Raw genomic sequence first — 18,096 nt, forward strand, 5'->3', positions numbered from 1 at the left:
AGACCCAGCTATACATATTAGATCCCTTGAGTTAGGATAGAACTAGAATTGTCCTCTTATGGGGAAAGAGGCCTTCGGGATCCATGAGGCAATCAGTCTCACTACTTGCTTTGTGCAAGGACCTATATGGAACACCCAGGCTATAAGATGACTTGAGCCACGAAGTAGCTTAAATCATACAGGAGCTAATTCTCTCCAGCCATGTGGCAAGTCCAATAAGAAGGCAAGATATTGCACGCAGAAGGGCAATGTGATTGATTGGCATAGGAGGGCTCTGCGTTCAGAGTTAGAAGTCTCTATAAGGTGGGAGGACGGGGAAGGTTACTGGAGAGCTGATCTGGGGATTAAAGGAGAGAAAAACTGAGCTACCCAGGGAAGGAAAAGGGATAATGGACTGAACAAAGACTGTTGAAAGTTACTGATCACTAGGCCAGTGTGGCTGGAGTTAAAAGTAAGTGTCAGGGACCAACGGGAGGTCAGGTTGGCAAGGCAAGTTAGGGTCATGTTGGGAAAGGCTAAGTATTGACATTGCATTTGTTTTCTTCTGCTATGTAACAAATTATCACAAATGTAGTGACAAGCTATATCCATTTTTTATCTCACAGGTCAAAAGTCTGTGCACAGTGTAGGTAGGTTCTCTGCTCAGGGTCTCCCAAGGCTGAAAATGAGGTCTAGGCTGACCTGTGTTTTCGTCTTCCAGACTTATTCAGGTTGTTAGTAATTCAGTTCCTTGCAGTTACAGGACGGAGGCTCCCACTTTCCTGGTGGTTGTCAGCTGGGGGCTGTTCTCAGCTTCCATAGGCCTTTGCTGTTGCCTGCCAAATGGCCTTTTCCCAAACAGGGCAGTGTGCCCCTTGAAGGCCAGGAGGATGATTTCTCGTGCTTTGAATCTCTAAATTAAGGAAGGGCCCAGTCCCTTTTAAGGGCTCGCCTGATTAGGTCAGGCCCACCCAGGATACTCTCCCTTTTGATTAACTCAGTCTATTGATATGGAATCTAATCACAGGAGTTCTACTAGTTCTACTAGTTTCACAGCGCATGGATCTTGGGGGTCATCTTAGAACTATGCCTATTTCAGACAGTTTTCAGCTGAGAGGCCATGGGGTGGGGGGGGGGAGGGATATGATGAAATCAGTTTGGGGACCTGGCAACAAGAGACCAGCCTGTGGCCATCACAGAGAAAAGGGGGTGCAAAAGAAATTCATGGATAAATGGGGAAGATGCCATAATGGGTAAATTTACAGGGCCTGCTGTCCTTCTGCCTAAAGCGTTCTTCTCCTACCTCCCCTCATGTCTGGCTCCCTCTCACCCCACTCATTTCCCTGCCCACTTATGTCACTTTGCCCCTTCTTTACAGCCTCCACTACCCTTCAACACATCAGCCAGCTTACTTCTTCCGCGATACTCTTCACTTTATGTTAATATTTGTTTTCATCCATCCACTCCACGCAACTCCAAGCTCAAGAAGGACAGAGACAATGTCCCATTAGCACCTCTCTGTATTTCCGGAATAAGGCCTGGGGTACAATAAGAACTCAATAAATATTGAATGAATGAAAGGCTAAATGAATGGGTGAGCAAATCATGTGGAAGAGCCAAGGAGTCAAAAAGCCTGAGAGTTGGGTGTAAATGTCTTGAACAAAGGCAGGAAGTGGAACCAGGTTAAGAAGTATAGCGAAACAGGAAGATCTATTTCAGGTAACCTGAGTTTGGGACAACCATGGGACAATCGTGCAGGCGAGTCCAATAAGCAGCTATAAATGTATATGTGCAGATACCAAAGAAAAGACAACAATACTCAACAAGAATAAGAAACTGTGCTTTGGACGTCCCTGATGGCACAGTGGTTAAGAATCCACCTTCCAATGCAGGGGACACAGGTTCGATCCCTGGGCTGGGAAGATCCCACATGCTGCGGAGCAACTAAGCCCATGAGCCACAACTACTGAGCCCACATGCCACAACTTTTGAAGCCCGCACACCTAGAGCCTGTGCTTCGCAACAAGAGAAGCCACCGCAGTGAGAAGCCTGCACACCGCAATGAAGAGTAGCCCCGGCTCGCTGCAACTAGAGAAAGCCCACGTGCAGCAACAAAGACCCAACGCAGCCAAAAATGAAGTAAATAAATAAAATAATAAAATAAATCTAAAAATGAATAAAAATTTTTAAAAATTTAAAAAAAGAAACTGTGCTTTGACCATGTAAAAGCATGTGCTGTAGACTGAATGTTTGTGTCCCCCCGCCAAATTAATATATTAAAATCCTAACTCTCAGTGTGATTGTGCCAGGAGGAGGGATCTTTGGGTGGTGATTAGGGATCCACCTTCATGCCCTTATAAAAGAGACCCCAGAGAGCTCCCCTCACCCCTCCCGCCGTGAGAGAACACAGCAAGACAGCCATCTACAAACAAAAAAGTGTGCTTTCACCAGACACCAAATCTGCCAGCACATTGATGCTGGACTTCCAATGTGCTGGACTTCCCAGCCTCCTGGGAACTGTGAAACATGATATTTGTTCTTTAAGGCCCCCGGTCTATGCTATTTCTGATATAGCAGCCCAAACAGACTAAGACAGCATGAAAACTTGATTTTAAAATGAGCCTTCAGTGAATATTACTCATCTCTATTTACAAAACCTCTGCTACTTGGAATAGTCACTACGAGGGTTAGAATTAACGTTAGGATACAAACAGGGATAAACATCCTCTTTGGGCACAGTTCCGTCATTATCTGAAAAACTGTGGGAGAACATAACGGCACACAAACCAGCATCTAGAGTCTTCAGGGTTAAGGGTGTGTGAATATAAGGCTAGGATATGCTGGGCTGTCAACCAGCACTAGTAAGAAGCTCTCCAGCAACCCAGGGTCACGATGCTATGCTTTTTATTCTTTCTCCCTTTCTCTGCTTACCTCCCTCAATGAGTTCTTCACCTATCTTATCTCAGCCCTTCTGCTATGTTCACTCAAATACCCCTTTCTCTCTAAGTTTCTCCAGCCAAAGTATTTTTCTCTGCCACGTGTATCAATCTGATTATTTCTCTAGTAACCTCTTTCAGCTTGTCTTTTGAACCTTTCTCATCATGTCTGTCCTCTCTGCCCCATCTTTCACAGGTACACAGCAGTGGTCATGCCAGTTCACTACCAACATGGCACAGGACAGAGCTCCTGTCGGCGCGTGGCCCTCATGATCACGGCCGTCTGGGTGCTGGCCTTTGCCGTGTCTTGCCCTCTCCTCTTTGGCTTCAACACCACAGGTAACAGTGACGGCCCTACTGCCAACACCCGCGTGATTCACAGCACATGTGAATGTCTGTGAGTGGTGCTCAGCCCTGAAACGTCTGACCTCTGGTCAATGTACTTTGTAATCAGATGAGGATGCTATAGACTGCAAAGCATTGGCCTTTATTGATTATAAATAAAACAGAAAGAAAACCTCTTCAATTAATGGTGCAGGAGTAATGTTCTTCCCCGATTAATGAGAAGTCCGGCTTACTCCTATTTTGAAAGAAATGCCATTGTATTCATTTGAAGAAGTGTGCCAGTTAAAAAACTATGCTATATGAATAATTCAGGTGAGGTTTGCTAATGAAAAGATGATAAGTCGTAATGGATTTACAATACAAAATTAAATATCATGAGAGCCCTGGAGTAGGGTATACATTTCTAACTTTTTACTCCATAAGAATCATTCTAGCATTTGGGAACTAGGATAAATTCCTAAATTCCTGGAGGATGTATTTTATAGTTTTTAATATACAAAAATTCTGGCCATGGTGCTTGGTAAATGGTGCATCTTCTACTGGATGGATGGATGGATGGATGGATGGATGGATGGATGGACGGACAAATGGATGAAAAATGTGTGTATCTGAGCTGTCCGGGATTTTAGATATGACACTGATCCAAACTTATACCCCATATGGATCAGTGCCTTCAGTGTCTGTCCCATGACCATGACCATCTTTCAGCCTCAAGAATTTCATGTGTTGAATGAAAACTATTAGCACATATAGTATAGTAACAGATATTGACAATAAGCACCAAGTGTTCCCTAGGAGAGAACTGATTGACTCATGTTCTAGTGTTCATCTGGATCTCTTATTTTGTTCATTTGAGTCAATTCATCCAATTCCTACTATGTTCCAGGTTCATGGATTTCTGGTATGTATGTACAAGTCACGTAGCTGTGTATTTATGTGTATACAGATATATTATGTGTAACACATTACATATAAATACAGGCAAATCTTAACAGTCCTCAAAGAATCATTTGCTGGACAATTATTTAGAAGTCAAAAATACATTTAGGAAGACAGAGGCTCTGGAGTCAGAAAAACCTAGATTCAAACTCCAGTTCTACTACTTAACAGCTGTGTCTGCTTGAACAAGTTACTTACCTTTTCTAAGTTAAGCTTTCTTATTGATAAATTTGGGATAATAAGCATAAACTTGAACAAAATCAAATATGTGGACTAGGTCTATGTGTTTAGTTAGGAAGGTTTCAATATTTACTTTTATATATGGCTTCCTGCAAATAAATCCAGCACTTCATCTCTAAAATTGTATGTTATGTTGAACTCTTTATAATAGATGACATATTTCTGCGTGTGTCATACGTCTTTACTTATCAGCATTCAGAGTTGTAATCAAACCTTGTATATATACGTGATTTATATACGTGATTGAGGGTGAATTTTGACTCTATAATTTTCACTGACTCTAGAATCTAAGCCTACATATGATATAACTCCACTCTACCTCCTTCACAGAGCTTTTCTTACAATTAAGTAAGGATTAAATTGGGATAACATACATATACATGCCAAGCACATATCACCTGCTCAAGGCCAGGCTTTTTCTCTGCCACACTAGAGGTTAAGTAGCCAAGTTATCCAACAAAGATGCTCCTGGTTACCTCAGGGTATTCCTAAAACATGATGTTGTCATCTTTGCATTACTCTTCACCGCTTCCCATTACCGCTCACCAGAGATACGTTATACACACAAACACGTGTGTGTGCGCGTGCACCAAGGCAACAGCCTCTAACATGCCTATGGAGACTGACTGCCACTTAGATGCCATTTTGATGAGTCTACATGTGCTTTGGGGGTTCGTCTGATAACTAAGCCACCTTCTATGTCCATGTCTCAATAAGAAGATGACTTCTCAGTTGGAATTTGTCGTATGGCTGCTGGACCAAGACAGTCCTTACCCGGCCAGCACCGAAGCCCCACCAACATTTGCTCAGCGGAGTGGTTCCTCTTACTCATTCTTGGAAGCTGGAGGGGGTGGTCTGACTCATGCTCTCACACACACACGCGCACACACACACACACTTTGGTAACACTTAGTCTCAAAATCTGACATTAGACAGAGTTCCCAGTTAATGTCAACATATAAAATGAAGAAGAATGATGTGCTAATTGCAGTGTTGTCACCACCAGTGAGGTCATCACTGTTCCAGAAAAAAAACTCAGAAAAATCTTTCCAAAAGGATTTTCAAGTATAGAATTGAGAAGGCAAAAAAGGCTCGTAACTTAACACATACAGGCTCCCTTTTTTCTCATCTCTCTCTCTCTCACTTTTAAATGTATTAATTGTACTATAGTAGGCTCTCCACTTATTCATATATTGTGTTAAAGTGTCAGGTCCATTGTAAAAGCCCAACAGAGATTAGCTAGTGTTATTGTTGTTATTATTACTACGTATTAGAAGATGTTCCTCTGCCTCACAATGTAACTATGCCCCTGCTCCAAGGGCAATGTAAACAGTGGTGGTCCTGTCGGTGGTCCCAGAGGAGCCTAGTCATCTCATTCTAGAACATTAGTTCTGGGCATTTGTGAGCAGGCCTCAGGGCAGAGAAGCCCAACCATCTTTCTCTGCTTCGGTCTGACCTTCACAGCAAAGCTTCATTATCTTGATAGATGTGGGTTCCTCCAGCACCTCTTACATCTATAAGGAATTTCCCGAGTTCATTCGAAAGCCCGATATAAATGACTTCTCTCGGCCATTTTTCCTACGCCCCCTGTGAGAAGTAGAGAAGAAAAGGGCAGGATACTGCCAACAGCACCTGATATCGGAAGTGGCTGGACTTCTACTAAGTGCAACACAAAACAGAACTTTCCGGCAGGGCTCTTCTTTCCATGAAGCAGGCTGCCACGTTGGACTGTGAATTGTCCGAGAATGTAAGGCGGAGAAGAGTTGAACTTCAGTTTCTTGCATCTTGGAGTTGCTCTTGTTGTCTGAGAAAAGGGTGGCATGCATTTCTGGATGTGCACATAGGCAGGAGCTCCAAGACTGTGGGGCCTGGCAGACCCCTGGGGCCCAGCTCCCAGCAGAGGCCCAGGGCTCAGGAGCCAAATATCACATCATCAACAGCCCCTCATGGCAGTGGAGGATGGAGTGTTAGTACTAGAGGAAACCCAAAAGATGCCTGATCCTTTTATTTCACAGATAAGAAAAATAACTAGTATTTAAATTTCTGCTAGTATTTAAAAATAACTAGTATTTAAATTTCTGCTAGTATTTAAAAATAACTAGAATTTAAATTTAAAATAACTAGTATTTAAATCAGATAACTATTGGCTTATTAAAAACTCCAGAATAAATAAGCAATAGCTGGTGACCAGGGTTTCAGAAACGTGCAAGGGTAGAAAAATTTAAAGTTGAGAAAGTCACACCAACTGACTTAATTTTCCCTTGAAACAAGGAAATGCGGGAGAGCTATTTAGATTCTAGCAAAAGAACGCCTCACCTGGCTTTTAGAACCCTGCATCTGGGGGTGGGGGGGGCTTGGTGGAGAAGCACAAAGAGAATACGAGGCTCACCTTCAATCTGACTCATCGAGATCTCCTGTTTTTGGAAACAAATGGAGGACAAATCCTTCAATGAGCTAGAAGTTCATGAATGTCTCAACTCAACTTGCTTTTGACGTCGCCGTTCACATGACTGTGGGACTCCAGTTCCCAGGCTAGCCCGTGAAAGATATGCAGTGTTTCATCACCCAGCACGGGGCCTTGAATACGGCAGGTACCCCGTAAACTTGTGTTGAGTGAGTCCGTGGATGTCTTTCCTCCTTAGCTGTTGAGATTAGTTGGGATAAACATCCCGATCTCAGAGGATGGGGAGTGACCTCCTGGCCTTCCCTGTTATGCTCCAGCTAGTGACTGCTGAGGTGTTTATGGAAAATGTTCATGTGTACACTTTGCTTGTTAAGTCATCATTCATGTGTTCGTTCAATAACTGTCGTGCTGACAGCACAGTACTGTTTCAGTTAAATAATCAAAACGATGCACCTCGTCTCCTGGGGAGGCCTAGCTCCTGGGGGCCTCACTGCCCTCACCGCCTTCTCGGAGCTCAGCAGAGAGACGCTTTCAGGATTGCCACGCGTGCTGTTCCACTCCGCCCTGCCCGCAGGACACGCTCCCAGGCCAGGCCTCCAGTGTCCCTCTGCCTGTTGACGGGCCTCACGGGACACGTAACGTGGAGAAGTTCTGGGAGAGGCTGCAAAACTCTAAGGCCAGGCAGCAGTTTCTTAGGTAGGGAAGGAAGGAAGGGTGACAGTGCAGGTTCAGGGATTGTGCACTCACTGCAGGTCTTCGTTGATCAGCGATTCTGAAATAGCTGTGTGCTCTCTCTTCACTCTGTTTCTCATACAAATTTCAATGTTTCAGTATTTCAATGCTTTTAATGGAAAAATAAACGCTTGTACGTGATAAAACATAAGGCACACGGAGGTATACACACAGACGTACATGTACGTCTCCCTTCTACCCTAGATTGCCAGTCCTCCTGTCCCCTCTCTAGAAGCAAACACCAATTTTCTTAAAAGATAATGCTCGGGTCTTCCCTGGTGGTGCAGTGGTTAAGACTCCACGCTTCCACCGCAGGGGGCACAGGTTCAGTCCCTGGTCCAGGAACTAAGATTCCGTATGCCGCACTTGAACCAAGTGCCTATGCACACCCGTGCGTGCACATGTGTGAGTGTTTGTGTGTGTCCATTTTTCCACAAACGGAAGCATACTATACCCTCTTTTGCTGCTGGCTTTTCGAATGTAGTAGTTAATATATAAAATACAGAGGTCAGCCTCCCAGAACCCAGAGGAGGATAGGGAAGGGTAGAAGGTGTATCTGGAGAGACGCATGGGGGCTCTCCAGCACACCAGGGACGGCAACAAGAAGAATAGGGGGAAAGTGGCCCTGCCACCCCTCTGACCCCCTCTCACTACAAAATGTGTTGAGGTACCTCCTCATCAGAGGAGGCATTTCAATCACAGTGAGACACTGACTACACGGGAGCTGTTTGCAGGGGAGGGATGATCACTGCAGCACGGCTCCTTATAGATTCAGAAAGACCGCCAGCTGCCAGCCTATCCCTACCCCCAACCCCGTCTCCCCCAGACGACCAGGAGATGCCATTTTGGTGACCACCAGTCAAAGTTTTATGAACCATTTCCTAAAGGATGACGATACAGGCTTTGGTGAGATAACACTAATTTTACCTGAATTTTACCTCCTTCCCAAGAGAATCCAAGAATTTGGAGTAGCTCATAAAGGTTCTGGTGGCAGTGCTGTCATTAAAATGCCTCAATGAGCACTGAACACACTCTTTCTTGTTTGTTTGGTTTTAATTCTTAGCTGTTGCTCCCTTCTCTCCCCCACAAATATTGTTCCCTGTAAGTCTCTCTCCAAATTTTCATTCCAAGCGATACCTCCCCTTTCAAGTTCAAAACGCTCAGAGGAGGGACTCCTCTGGTGGACCAGTGGCTAAGACTCTGCTCTCCCAATGCAGGGGGCCCAGATTAGATCCTTGGTTGGGGAACCAGATCCCGCATGCCACAACGAAGATCCTGCATGCCGCTACTAAGACCCAGTGCAACCAAAATAAATAAATAAATAAATAAATATTTAAGGAAGGAAGGAAGGAAGGAAGGAAGGAAGGAAGGAAGGAAGGAAGGAAAAGAAAGAAAGAAAGAAAGAAAGAAAGAAAGAAAGAAAGAAAGAAAGAAAGAAAGAAAGAAAGAAAGAAAGAAAGAGAAGAAATTCAAAAAGCTCAGAGGAGGTATATAATAAATACTAGTAAACAATTAATAATGATAATAGCTACCATTTAGTCTCACAACCACTACATGAGACAATATTTTTGTCCTTCTCTTACAGAGAATGAAACTGAGGCTTGGCATAGTTAGGTAACATGCCCAAGGTCAGACAGGTAGTAAATGGAGACCTGGGTCTTCCGCCTCAGGCTGCCTGGCCTCTGCCTACCTCCGTAGACCAAGACGCACAATGAGGGGCCCACGTGGCCACGGCCCTCTCCTCGCCCATTCTCACCTGAGGCTGCATCTTCCGAGGCCAGCTCTTGGACTGGAGAATGCCCATGCCTTTATGAAGATTGGCTGGATGTGCCGGCACCTGCTGCTGACAGGACAAAGTGCAAATTTATCGTGTCCCAATGGTAGAGGGAGGTGGAGAGTCAGAATCATAGAAAGAACATTGGTCGGGGGGTCAGAAGGACTGGAGGAATGGGTCCAGGCTCCACCCCTTCCAGGATGTGTGATCTTGGGCCACTTACTGAAGCTGTCTGAGCCTTGGTCTGCTCACCTGAGAATAGAGACGGGAAGGGCACCTGCCTGCATCCTGTTGCCACAATGATTAGGGAAGATAATGTGTATAAAGCCCTTGCAATCACCTAGAAGATATTAGCTTTCTTCCCTTTCCTTTTTCAAGATGGGGCGAGTTCTAGGCCTTACTCTGGCTATTGGGGGAACCTCAACATCTGCTAGTGAAGAAGACACAGCGGCAGGACCCTGCTAAGGAGAGGGGCAGGAGCGTTTCAGGAGTAAAGCAAGGACGAGGACATGCCTCCATCCACCTTGTCCATGATGACAATATGTCTGCTGGCTCTGTTCCCAGCTCGCCCCTGAGCAGTCCTGGCATTCCCCGAAAAACAGACTTGCCTATATTCAGCCAGCACCTGCCCCACAATTCGGATTCAAAATTGGGGACCTGGCATTCTCAGTGAAAAGCCTTCCTCCTTTCCTTCATTGCGTTCAACAGGCCCTTTTCTGGGGGCTGCATCCCTCCAGAGAGCCTCTGCTCTGTTGCTCCGCAACATCCCCACCCCCACCCAGCCTCCCAGGCCGCATTCCTCTGTGACACTTAGCACAGCATACAGAAAGGATCGTCTGTCTGTCTAGGCTGTGCGCGCCTTCAAGGGAGGACACCGTGTCCTATTCATCTTTGCAGCCCTGGTGTAGAGCGGTGTCTGGCATGTAATCATCGGTAAATTGTCTTTTAAAGTGAACTGTGAGCGACACAAAGATGAATTAGACCTCCTACTCTCAGCGAGTGGACGATACAGGTATCTGAGATGGCACCCTCACTCCCCCCCCACCCACAGCTGAACAATCAAGCCGTGTGTGCTAACCACACAAAAAGTGGCGACAGTAGAGGGCTGTGGGGCACAAAGGAAGTTAAGGGTTGCTTCTGACTGAGACACTCAAGCAAGGAAGCCTCCACGGAGGAGGCAGCGTGTAAACGGATGAGGGGGCAGGTGGGACCGGCCCCCAGTGTGTCTCAAAGCTCCATTGTGGATTCGACGAGGGAAACACCACACGTGATGCGGGGCCGTATTTTGTGCTCCCCACCGAGGTCCCATACTGGGCCAACTACGTTGCTTTCTCCCCTTCTCTCACTCACAGGAGACCCCAGCATCTGCTCCATCTCCAACCCTGACTTTGTCCTCTACTCTTCAGTGGTGTCCTTCTACCTGCCCTTTGGAGTGACTGTCCTCGTCTATGCCAGGATCTACGTGGTGCTGAGACAGAGGAGACGGAGACGGGTCCTCACTCGACAGAACAGTCAGTGCATCAGTGTCAGGCCTGGCTTCCCCCAACAGGTAAGCACCCTAGAGGGACAGAAGGGACACCACCCAGCCCTGTGGCCTCCCGGCCTGTGCCCAGCAGTGCATGCTTTTGCCTGTTCTGCCACATCGGGGACACACAGCTGATACCCACCTTTTAACCTGCAGATATGGGCTAGGCTTTAAAGGTAGGAAATCCAATCGCAAAAGTGCTTTGATAGTCTTCCCTAGAGCACACTTTACTTAGCAAGAGGATGGGATGGTTTCTGGGCTTGTTCTGCTTCCCTTCAAATTCTTTCATTTCCCCTAAATGGCCAGCTATTCAGAAGTCACACAGGCACGACGTTTCAGTGTGGCAGCTTTACCATTCACTGATGCTCGGTTCCCGAACAACTTTTTGGCCAGACCGTTCACATCAAGAATCGCTGGGGGTGCGTTGAAACTTCTTGTCCTTTCTAGATCTGCCTCTGTGCGGAGGCGCTAACCAGCTGGGGGGATGGAATGCTGATGACACATTTTATTCGGTCTTTGGAGGCTCTGAAAAGGGAGGTCGTTGAAATCTTCTGATTGCTTGGCCTGTAAACTCTGCTCATTCCAGTGCCTGGCACATGCTTCAAGGTGTACTTGAAGCATGAATGGATGAATATCAATCACTAGCCATCTGCTGGGGAAGAGACGGCAGGAATATCATACAGCCTCTGCCTTCAAGTAACTTAGAATCTTGGACAAGCAAATAAAACACACCTCCACCCAAAGTTAATGAGCAGCCCAACGCTGAACGGGATGTCTGCCAAATGTGAGATGAAGAAAGCTGACCGCCTGAATATTAAATGCTGGAGGAGTTATGAGAAGATAAAGGTCAATATGCTCAGGAAAGGGCTTCATAGAGTAAGAACTGAGTTTGATGTTGAAGGTAGGTCCACGTTGGATGTCTAGATCAACTTATAATGACTTGAATAAGAATCAGAGTCTCAAACTCAAAGTCCCAAGACTTGGGTAGAGCAAAAGTATTGGCCCCCGTGAAATAGGAGGTCAGGACCCAAGACTGAAGATATGAACACGTTGTATTCAAAGCATTGTCACCTAGATGGCCCAACTCTATAGAGCTTAACCCACAACTGTTTCTCCTTCAACTAGTCTCCCTATTCGGCAGTTTTCAGTAAGGGCCAGATTTCCATCAGATGCCACGGGAAAAATGGTAAGTAAGCCATGCCTTTGACTGTAGGAAAAGAATAAGAGACCCTTTCTCAAGACATTGGCTTGACTTAATTCTGCTTCCACCCCAAAATGGAATCCAGCCCCAATCTCATACTTGCATCTATAATAAATAACAGATCTGAGATTCTGCCTGATTTGAGCTTCAGAATAGGCATTATCAAATGATATTCCAAAAGCATATGGCTATTGGGCTCTATCCCAATGACCACAGCCAATGAGTCTTGGATGTGTTGTGTGAAGATGCCATCCAGAGCCACCTGCATTAGAGGATACAGGGCATCACTAAAACAGACATGGGCAGAGCCAAGAAAAGCAGAAAAGGGAGGCTCACAGGAAACTTTCAAGTGTCTTATTTGCCACTGAATATGGGGAAAACCAAGACAATGTCATAGTCACCCTGATTCTTGTCCTTCCAATTCAAGCTAGCCCTGCCATCCTAAGAAGGCCAAGTGCTGAACGCAGCCTGAAGGTGTCAGACAAAAGACCAGTATTCCTCTCCCTGAGCCCCACAGCCAAGTACATATTAGGAACAAAGTTTCAAAAACCCATAATGAATATCTAAGCCTTGTCTCACCTCTGTATAGTTAATTAACCACTTTTACACAGGCCTGATGTAGCAGTTACAGACTCTTGCTGTCAATGATTTTTTTTAATCAATAAGAGATTTAAAGTGACCTATAACAAATCCAAGGTCTGAGAAGGCTCCAAGGCCAAAAGATGGAAAAGCGGTGACAACAGAGGAGAGATTGAAGAGTCAAGAAGCTGGCATTGCCGGCAGTGTGGAGAATTAGGGTCTGTCCTGCCACCTGGGAGCGGAAGGCTCTGCCAGCCAGATCCAAAGAAACCCGGTGTTTCTTCATGTCAGTCATGCAGGTGGTGACAAAATTTGCAGAGAGAGCTGAAAAATACACTCACCAATAAATAATCTTGGAAGAATCACTTTCCTTCTATCGGACTGAATTTCCAAATCTGTGAAATGGAGACAAGCTGTACTAGGTCAGTGTTCTCAAATTTGAGATTCCATAAGCACTCTCAAAAATTTGTCCCCAGTCCTTTAGTTTTGGAAATAACGCATCTTTTAGAAAATCACTAGATGCCAGCTCAATCATAAATATTGTCACGATTACAAATGGTCATTCAGATAAAACACAATAGACATATTAATTATTAGAAAATCTCATCAAAATGAAAACCAGATTTTTAAAAATATGTTATGATAGAATCCCTACAAACCCCTCTGTGGAGCACAGTTTTTAAAATACTAAATCATCTTGCAGGCCACTTGCATTCATTCATTCAACAATGTTTCTGATTGTGTACAGCGTACCAGCCCTGTGTATCTGGAAGACTATCATTCCTTGAACTAAGGAGAGACTAGTGAAGGTTATTGGTTGTTGACACTGTCTAACTTATGTAAAAAAAGGAACTTACTGGAAGGATATCAAGTAGCTCAGACTCGACGAGAAGGCTGAAGAACAACCACAGAAGATGCTGTCCACGCCTAAGGAAGAATCTGGTTCAAATACCCAGGACACTGGACATTGAGTGTCACCACTGCTGGATGAATTCTGAAGTCTCCCTGCTTCGTGAGCTCCACTTCAAGGTCATAGGTGTGAATCTCCAATCGGCTGGGCTTGGTTCCTGTGCCAGAGTTCTAGCTGCCCAGTGGGGAGGTCGGGGAGGGTGAAGATCTGACTTTTATGGCTTCGGTAAAGGTGCTGGCGAGTCCTGCCTTCTACTCAAGATTGACACAGCATCTGACTTTTCAAACATGGGAAGAAGTTCAGATGTTGAGCACATACGTCCTCCCAAAATACCAGAAACATCCACGTGCCTTCAGTGCTCTACTCTCAGAGTCTGCTCATCCCAATCCTCTTTCTTTTCATTTCTTTTCTGTTTTACAAATGAGGCTCAGAGACATTTAATTAACTTGCCCAGGATGCATCTACTAAGTAGGAAGCTGAGATGAAAATCCTGTTTCTTTTAACTTATTATTATTGAAAATTTCAAAACTAAAAAAGTAGAAAGACAAATATAACTAAGCCTTCAGTAGTCATCAACTAGCTTCAGCAATTATCAACTCATGGCCCTGTCTTCTTTCAGCTACACTCCCACCTACATCCACACACCCCCACTGGCTTGTGATGAAGCAAATCTCAAACATAATAACATTTCAGCCAAAAATATTTCTCTAAGACTCCCTAAAGGATATGGGCTCTTTTATAAAACACATAACCACAATACCACATCACACTAAAAGATTTAATAAGATACCCTAATATCATTAAATATCCAGTCAGTGTTCAAATTTCCCCAGTTGTCTTACCAATTTTTTATAGTTGGTTCATTTGAATCAAAATTCAAATAAACCTCCATACTTTGCACCTGGTAAGTGGTAGTGCTGTTGTCACTGCAATTTATTTATTGAAGAAACTGAGTCTTATAATTTCCCACATTCCAGATTTTTCTGCTTACATCCCAGTGGTGTCATTTGACATGTTCTTCTATAGATCCAGGTCATTCCACCTTGAAGAGGCCAGGTTATAATTCTATACTACCCTCCTCAAGGGATTATTGTGGTTCTCAAGTGTTCTTTATGTGGTAGGTGCTTTTGAGCTGTAAAGGCAGAAGCAGATTTCATTTACCTTAACTGCCCATGAGCCCACCACTCTCAGAGGCACCCTCTGTAGGTTTCACACAATGATGGTTTCTTCTTCCTTCATCGCATTCTGTTTCCTCTCAGGAACATTCAGAAGATAAACAATATCCCCAGAAATGTCAGGACCCTCTCTTGTTACACCTACAGCCCCTCTCCCCTGGCGGGACACACATGGAGCTGAAGCGCTACTACAGCATCTGCCAAGATACTGCCTTGAGAAGACCAGGCTTCCAAGAAGGGGAAGGAGACTTGAAAAGAGAAGGGAGGACTCGGAACTCCCTCAGCCCCACCATGGCACCTAAGCTCAGCTTAGAGGTTCGAAAACTCAGCAATGGCAGGTTGTCGACATCCCTGAAGCTGGGGCCCCTGCAGCCTCGGGGAGTGCCACTGCGGGAGAAGAAGGCAACCCAGATGCTGGTCATTGTGCTCGGTGAGTGTGAGTCAGGTGAAGCTGGGATGGGTTGGATGACGTTGGGTCAGGTTGAATTCAGTGGAGCTGGTGGAGGATACTAAGGCAATCATAGTTAATAGAAATTGGAAATCCAACGACTGTAGTAATATTTATAAATGTTTATAATGTAAATGAAAAGGGTTTGTGAATAAATATTAACTCTGGTGGAAATTAAAAACACCTAGACTGAAATTTATGAAACAGAACAAGTCGCCTAATTGAGCTGTGTTTTGTGTCTTTCACTTGGAATTATAATGGATAAATCAAATCATAAATAAGATGATGATTCAATAAAAGCATCTGGCACATATTGGATATTTACTAAATGCTTACCTATTTAAAAATATTAAGTGAAAAATGTGAGGATGCAAAAAAGACTACTGTCATATGCTATTATAACATCTAGATTATTTTAAACAGAAAAAAATGACTGAAAATAATTCACTCAGATGTCAAAAGTGATTGATTGTCTTTGTGTGATGGGTGATTATTTTGCTTCTTTCTACTTTTCCATATTTACCAAGTTTTTCATAATGTATAAAATCAGGGCTGGTTTTTATAGTAGAAAAATACAAATTTATTTAAATAAAGAAATTAAAAATTGATAAGTCATGGGTACCATATACAGCTAGTGCGGGTGAACATATCCTGTTCACTGTCACAGACCAGCCCCAAGCTTCTCATATCCTAGGGATTTCTCATATCCAGAGAACCCCTATGTTAATCTCCTTAACTATGTCAGTCGCATCTTTAAGGCCGTCTTCCCTATCACTGCCTAGGATCATGTCTTGCATGGCTAGACATAAAATAAATATTTGAATTGAATTGAGAAGCAGAAAAGACTAGTGAAGAACTATCTAAAAATCAAACCAGAAAATTGATTTAGAAGCAAAGGCCTGGGGTGAATCAAAGATGTTAGCATCTAATTTTCTCACCTAAAAAAAAAAAGTGACTAATCACACCTACTTCATAGGGTTGGTGTAAAAATTAAAAGGGTATGTGAAACTTCCAGCATGGTGGCTGCCACAAAGTAGACAACTGTGACTCATTTTCATGTTACAGCAAAGAAAATAAGCAAAGCCCTGACCCAGTTTTTCTCTTCCCTTGCAACCTAGGGACCTTCATTGTCTGCTGGCTGCCCTTCTTCTTGACCCACATTCTCAATACCCACTGCCAAGCATGCCACGTGTCCCCAGAGCTCTACAGTGCCACCACGTGGCTGGGCTACGTGAATAGCGCCCTCAATCCCGTCATCTACACCACCTTCAATGTCGAGTTCCGAAAAGCCTTCCTCAAGATCCTGTCTTGCTGAAGGAGGAGAGGAGAGAAGACTCCCTGTGCCCACCTTTAGCTGCCAGGCCACTGGGCCACTGGCCAGGGCCAGCTCAGAACGACTGTGCGATGTCCTCTGGCATCTGGCAGGGAGATTCCTGAAGCCAGGACGTCCCTGAGTGGCAGGTGTTAGTAAGCAACTGCTTCCTCCAGAACAGAATGTTCTACCTCCCTGTCTAAACTCTGACTTCGCCCTGGCAACCTTCAAGTGGTTTGGGGGCTCCTGAATGATAAGCAGTAATTCAGCGAGAAGCTGCTAGAACACGACTCCACACACAAACACAATTGTCATCAGAGGCATGATTCATCACAGTGAAGGAAAAATGAACAGATCTCATAATTCTCAACCTGCCAGGGATCCTTGAAATCTCAGCCAGTAAACCATCTTGCAGACAGCCAGTCTCCCTTCCTTCAAACTTCTAATTAACTGTCAGGCTAACCTTCTACTTTCGAGGGCCCCCTCTCTTCGGTCATTTGTTTCATTCATTGCATCCTGAAATATAACAACAAGGCCCGGGCTTCCACCTCTCTGTGGAATCTGACTGGCTACACTTGATTTGGGAAATTACTCATCCTGAGGGAAACATGGTCCCACACTGGGACCTGGGCTTCATTTCAAACCTTGCTTCATTTCAAACCCCTGTATTTTAGTTCTAGCTAAGAAGCCCCTTTGATTCCATTTCCTTACCCTCAGAGTCTCAGCTCCAGAGTCATTCAAGAGACACATGTTACGCGACAAAGGAATGACGATTCCCACTATACTATCACTGCTGAACCTCGTGCTTCAGAACATGCTTCAGGTGTGCTTTTCATAACGCTGTGAGGTTTTCCTACCCAGGCATCTCCACCTCCTGCTTCACATAGATCCAATACTTTCAGACCCTGAAACCCATTAAGTGTCTACAAGGTGCCATTCACCTCCCAGGTTCCGGATATATGACAATGAATAAGACAGCTCCCGCCTTCAAGGAGCCCACTGCCTGCTCCCGTGTTTGGATGGTTACTTGTCTAAGGGTGGCAAGGACTCACCTAGGCTGTCAGAGGACCCCAGAACTTAGACAGAGTAGCTATCCCAAGCCATCACATGGACAGTCTTTGTAAAATCCTAATGCAGATGCTAAACATTATCCTCCAACAATTGAGGTTAAAGGTATAAGAGAAACAATGTGTAAATGTCATTCAAAATTGCATTTAGAAGAAACTTGAATATTCTCACATTTACCTTTCACCTACAGAAGCTATTTCTTATTGATTACAGAATCAAGATACAATCTGTGGATAATTTATGAAATGTTATCATCCTTAGCTTCAATAAATTTACTGTTAGTGCGTAGGCATGACAGATACTTGCTGCAGTGCTGTTAAAACCTCAAAATACATAAGAACTTTATATGGAATCCAAGGCATCCCTAGCCCCTTCTTATTCCTCTAACTCTTAAGTGTATAAGGAGGAAATATATACCCCCCAGTGAATCACTTACTGTTACTGCGGAATGCTTTCAATGCCAATATTTTTAAATATTATTGTTGATAACAATGCTGTCTGCCCACTAGTTCTTGTACTTGGAGCCATC

General features: G+C 44.5%; 1 protein-coding gene across 2 annotated transcripts in view; it reads left to right on the forward strand.

The window, feature by feature from the left end:
* DRD3 (dopamine receptor D3) overlaps positions 1 to 16,502 on the forward strand; it is a 36,032-nt gene extending 19,530 nt beyond the window's left edge. The window contains exons 3-7 of one of the 2 annotated variants that reach the window (XM_057697379.1): positions 3,112 to 3,254; positions 10,702 to 10,898; positions 14,887 to 15,022; positions 15,122 to 15,169; positions 16,306 to 16,502. In XM_057697379.1, coding sequence (XP_057553362.1) covers positions 3,112 to 3,254; positions 10,702 to 10,898; positions 14,887 to 15,022; positions 15,122 to 15,169; positions 16,306 to 16,502 — 721 coding nt within the window. Of the gene's footprint in view, positions 1 to 3,111; positions 3,255 to 10,701; positions 10,899 to 14,886; positions 15,170 to 16,305 lie in introns of both variants that reach the window. The other variant, XM_057697378.1, reaches the window with a different exon arrangement.
* Positions 16,503 to 18,096: the final 1,594 nt, after the last annotated feature.

The sequence above is a fragment of the Hippopotamus amphibius genome, chromosome 10, assembly GCF_030028045.1.
Source record: "Hippopotamus amphibius kiboko isolate mHipAmp2 chromosome 10, mHipAmp2.hap2, whole genome shotgun sequence".
Lineage (NCBI taxonomy): Eukaryota > Metazoa > Chordata > Mammalia > Artiodactyla > Hippopotamidae > Hippopotamus > Hippopotamus amphibius.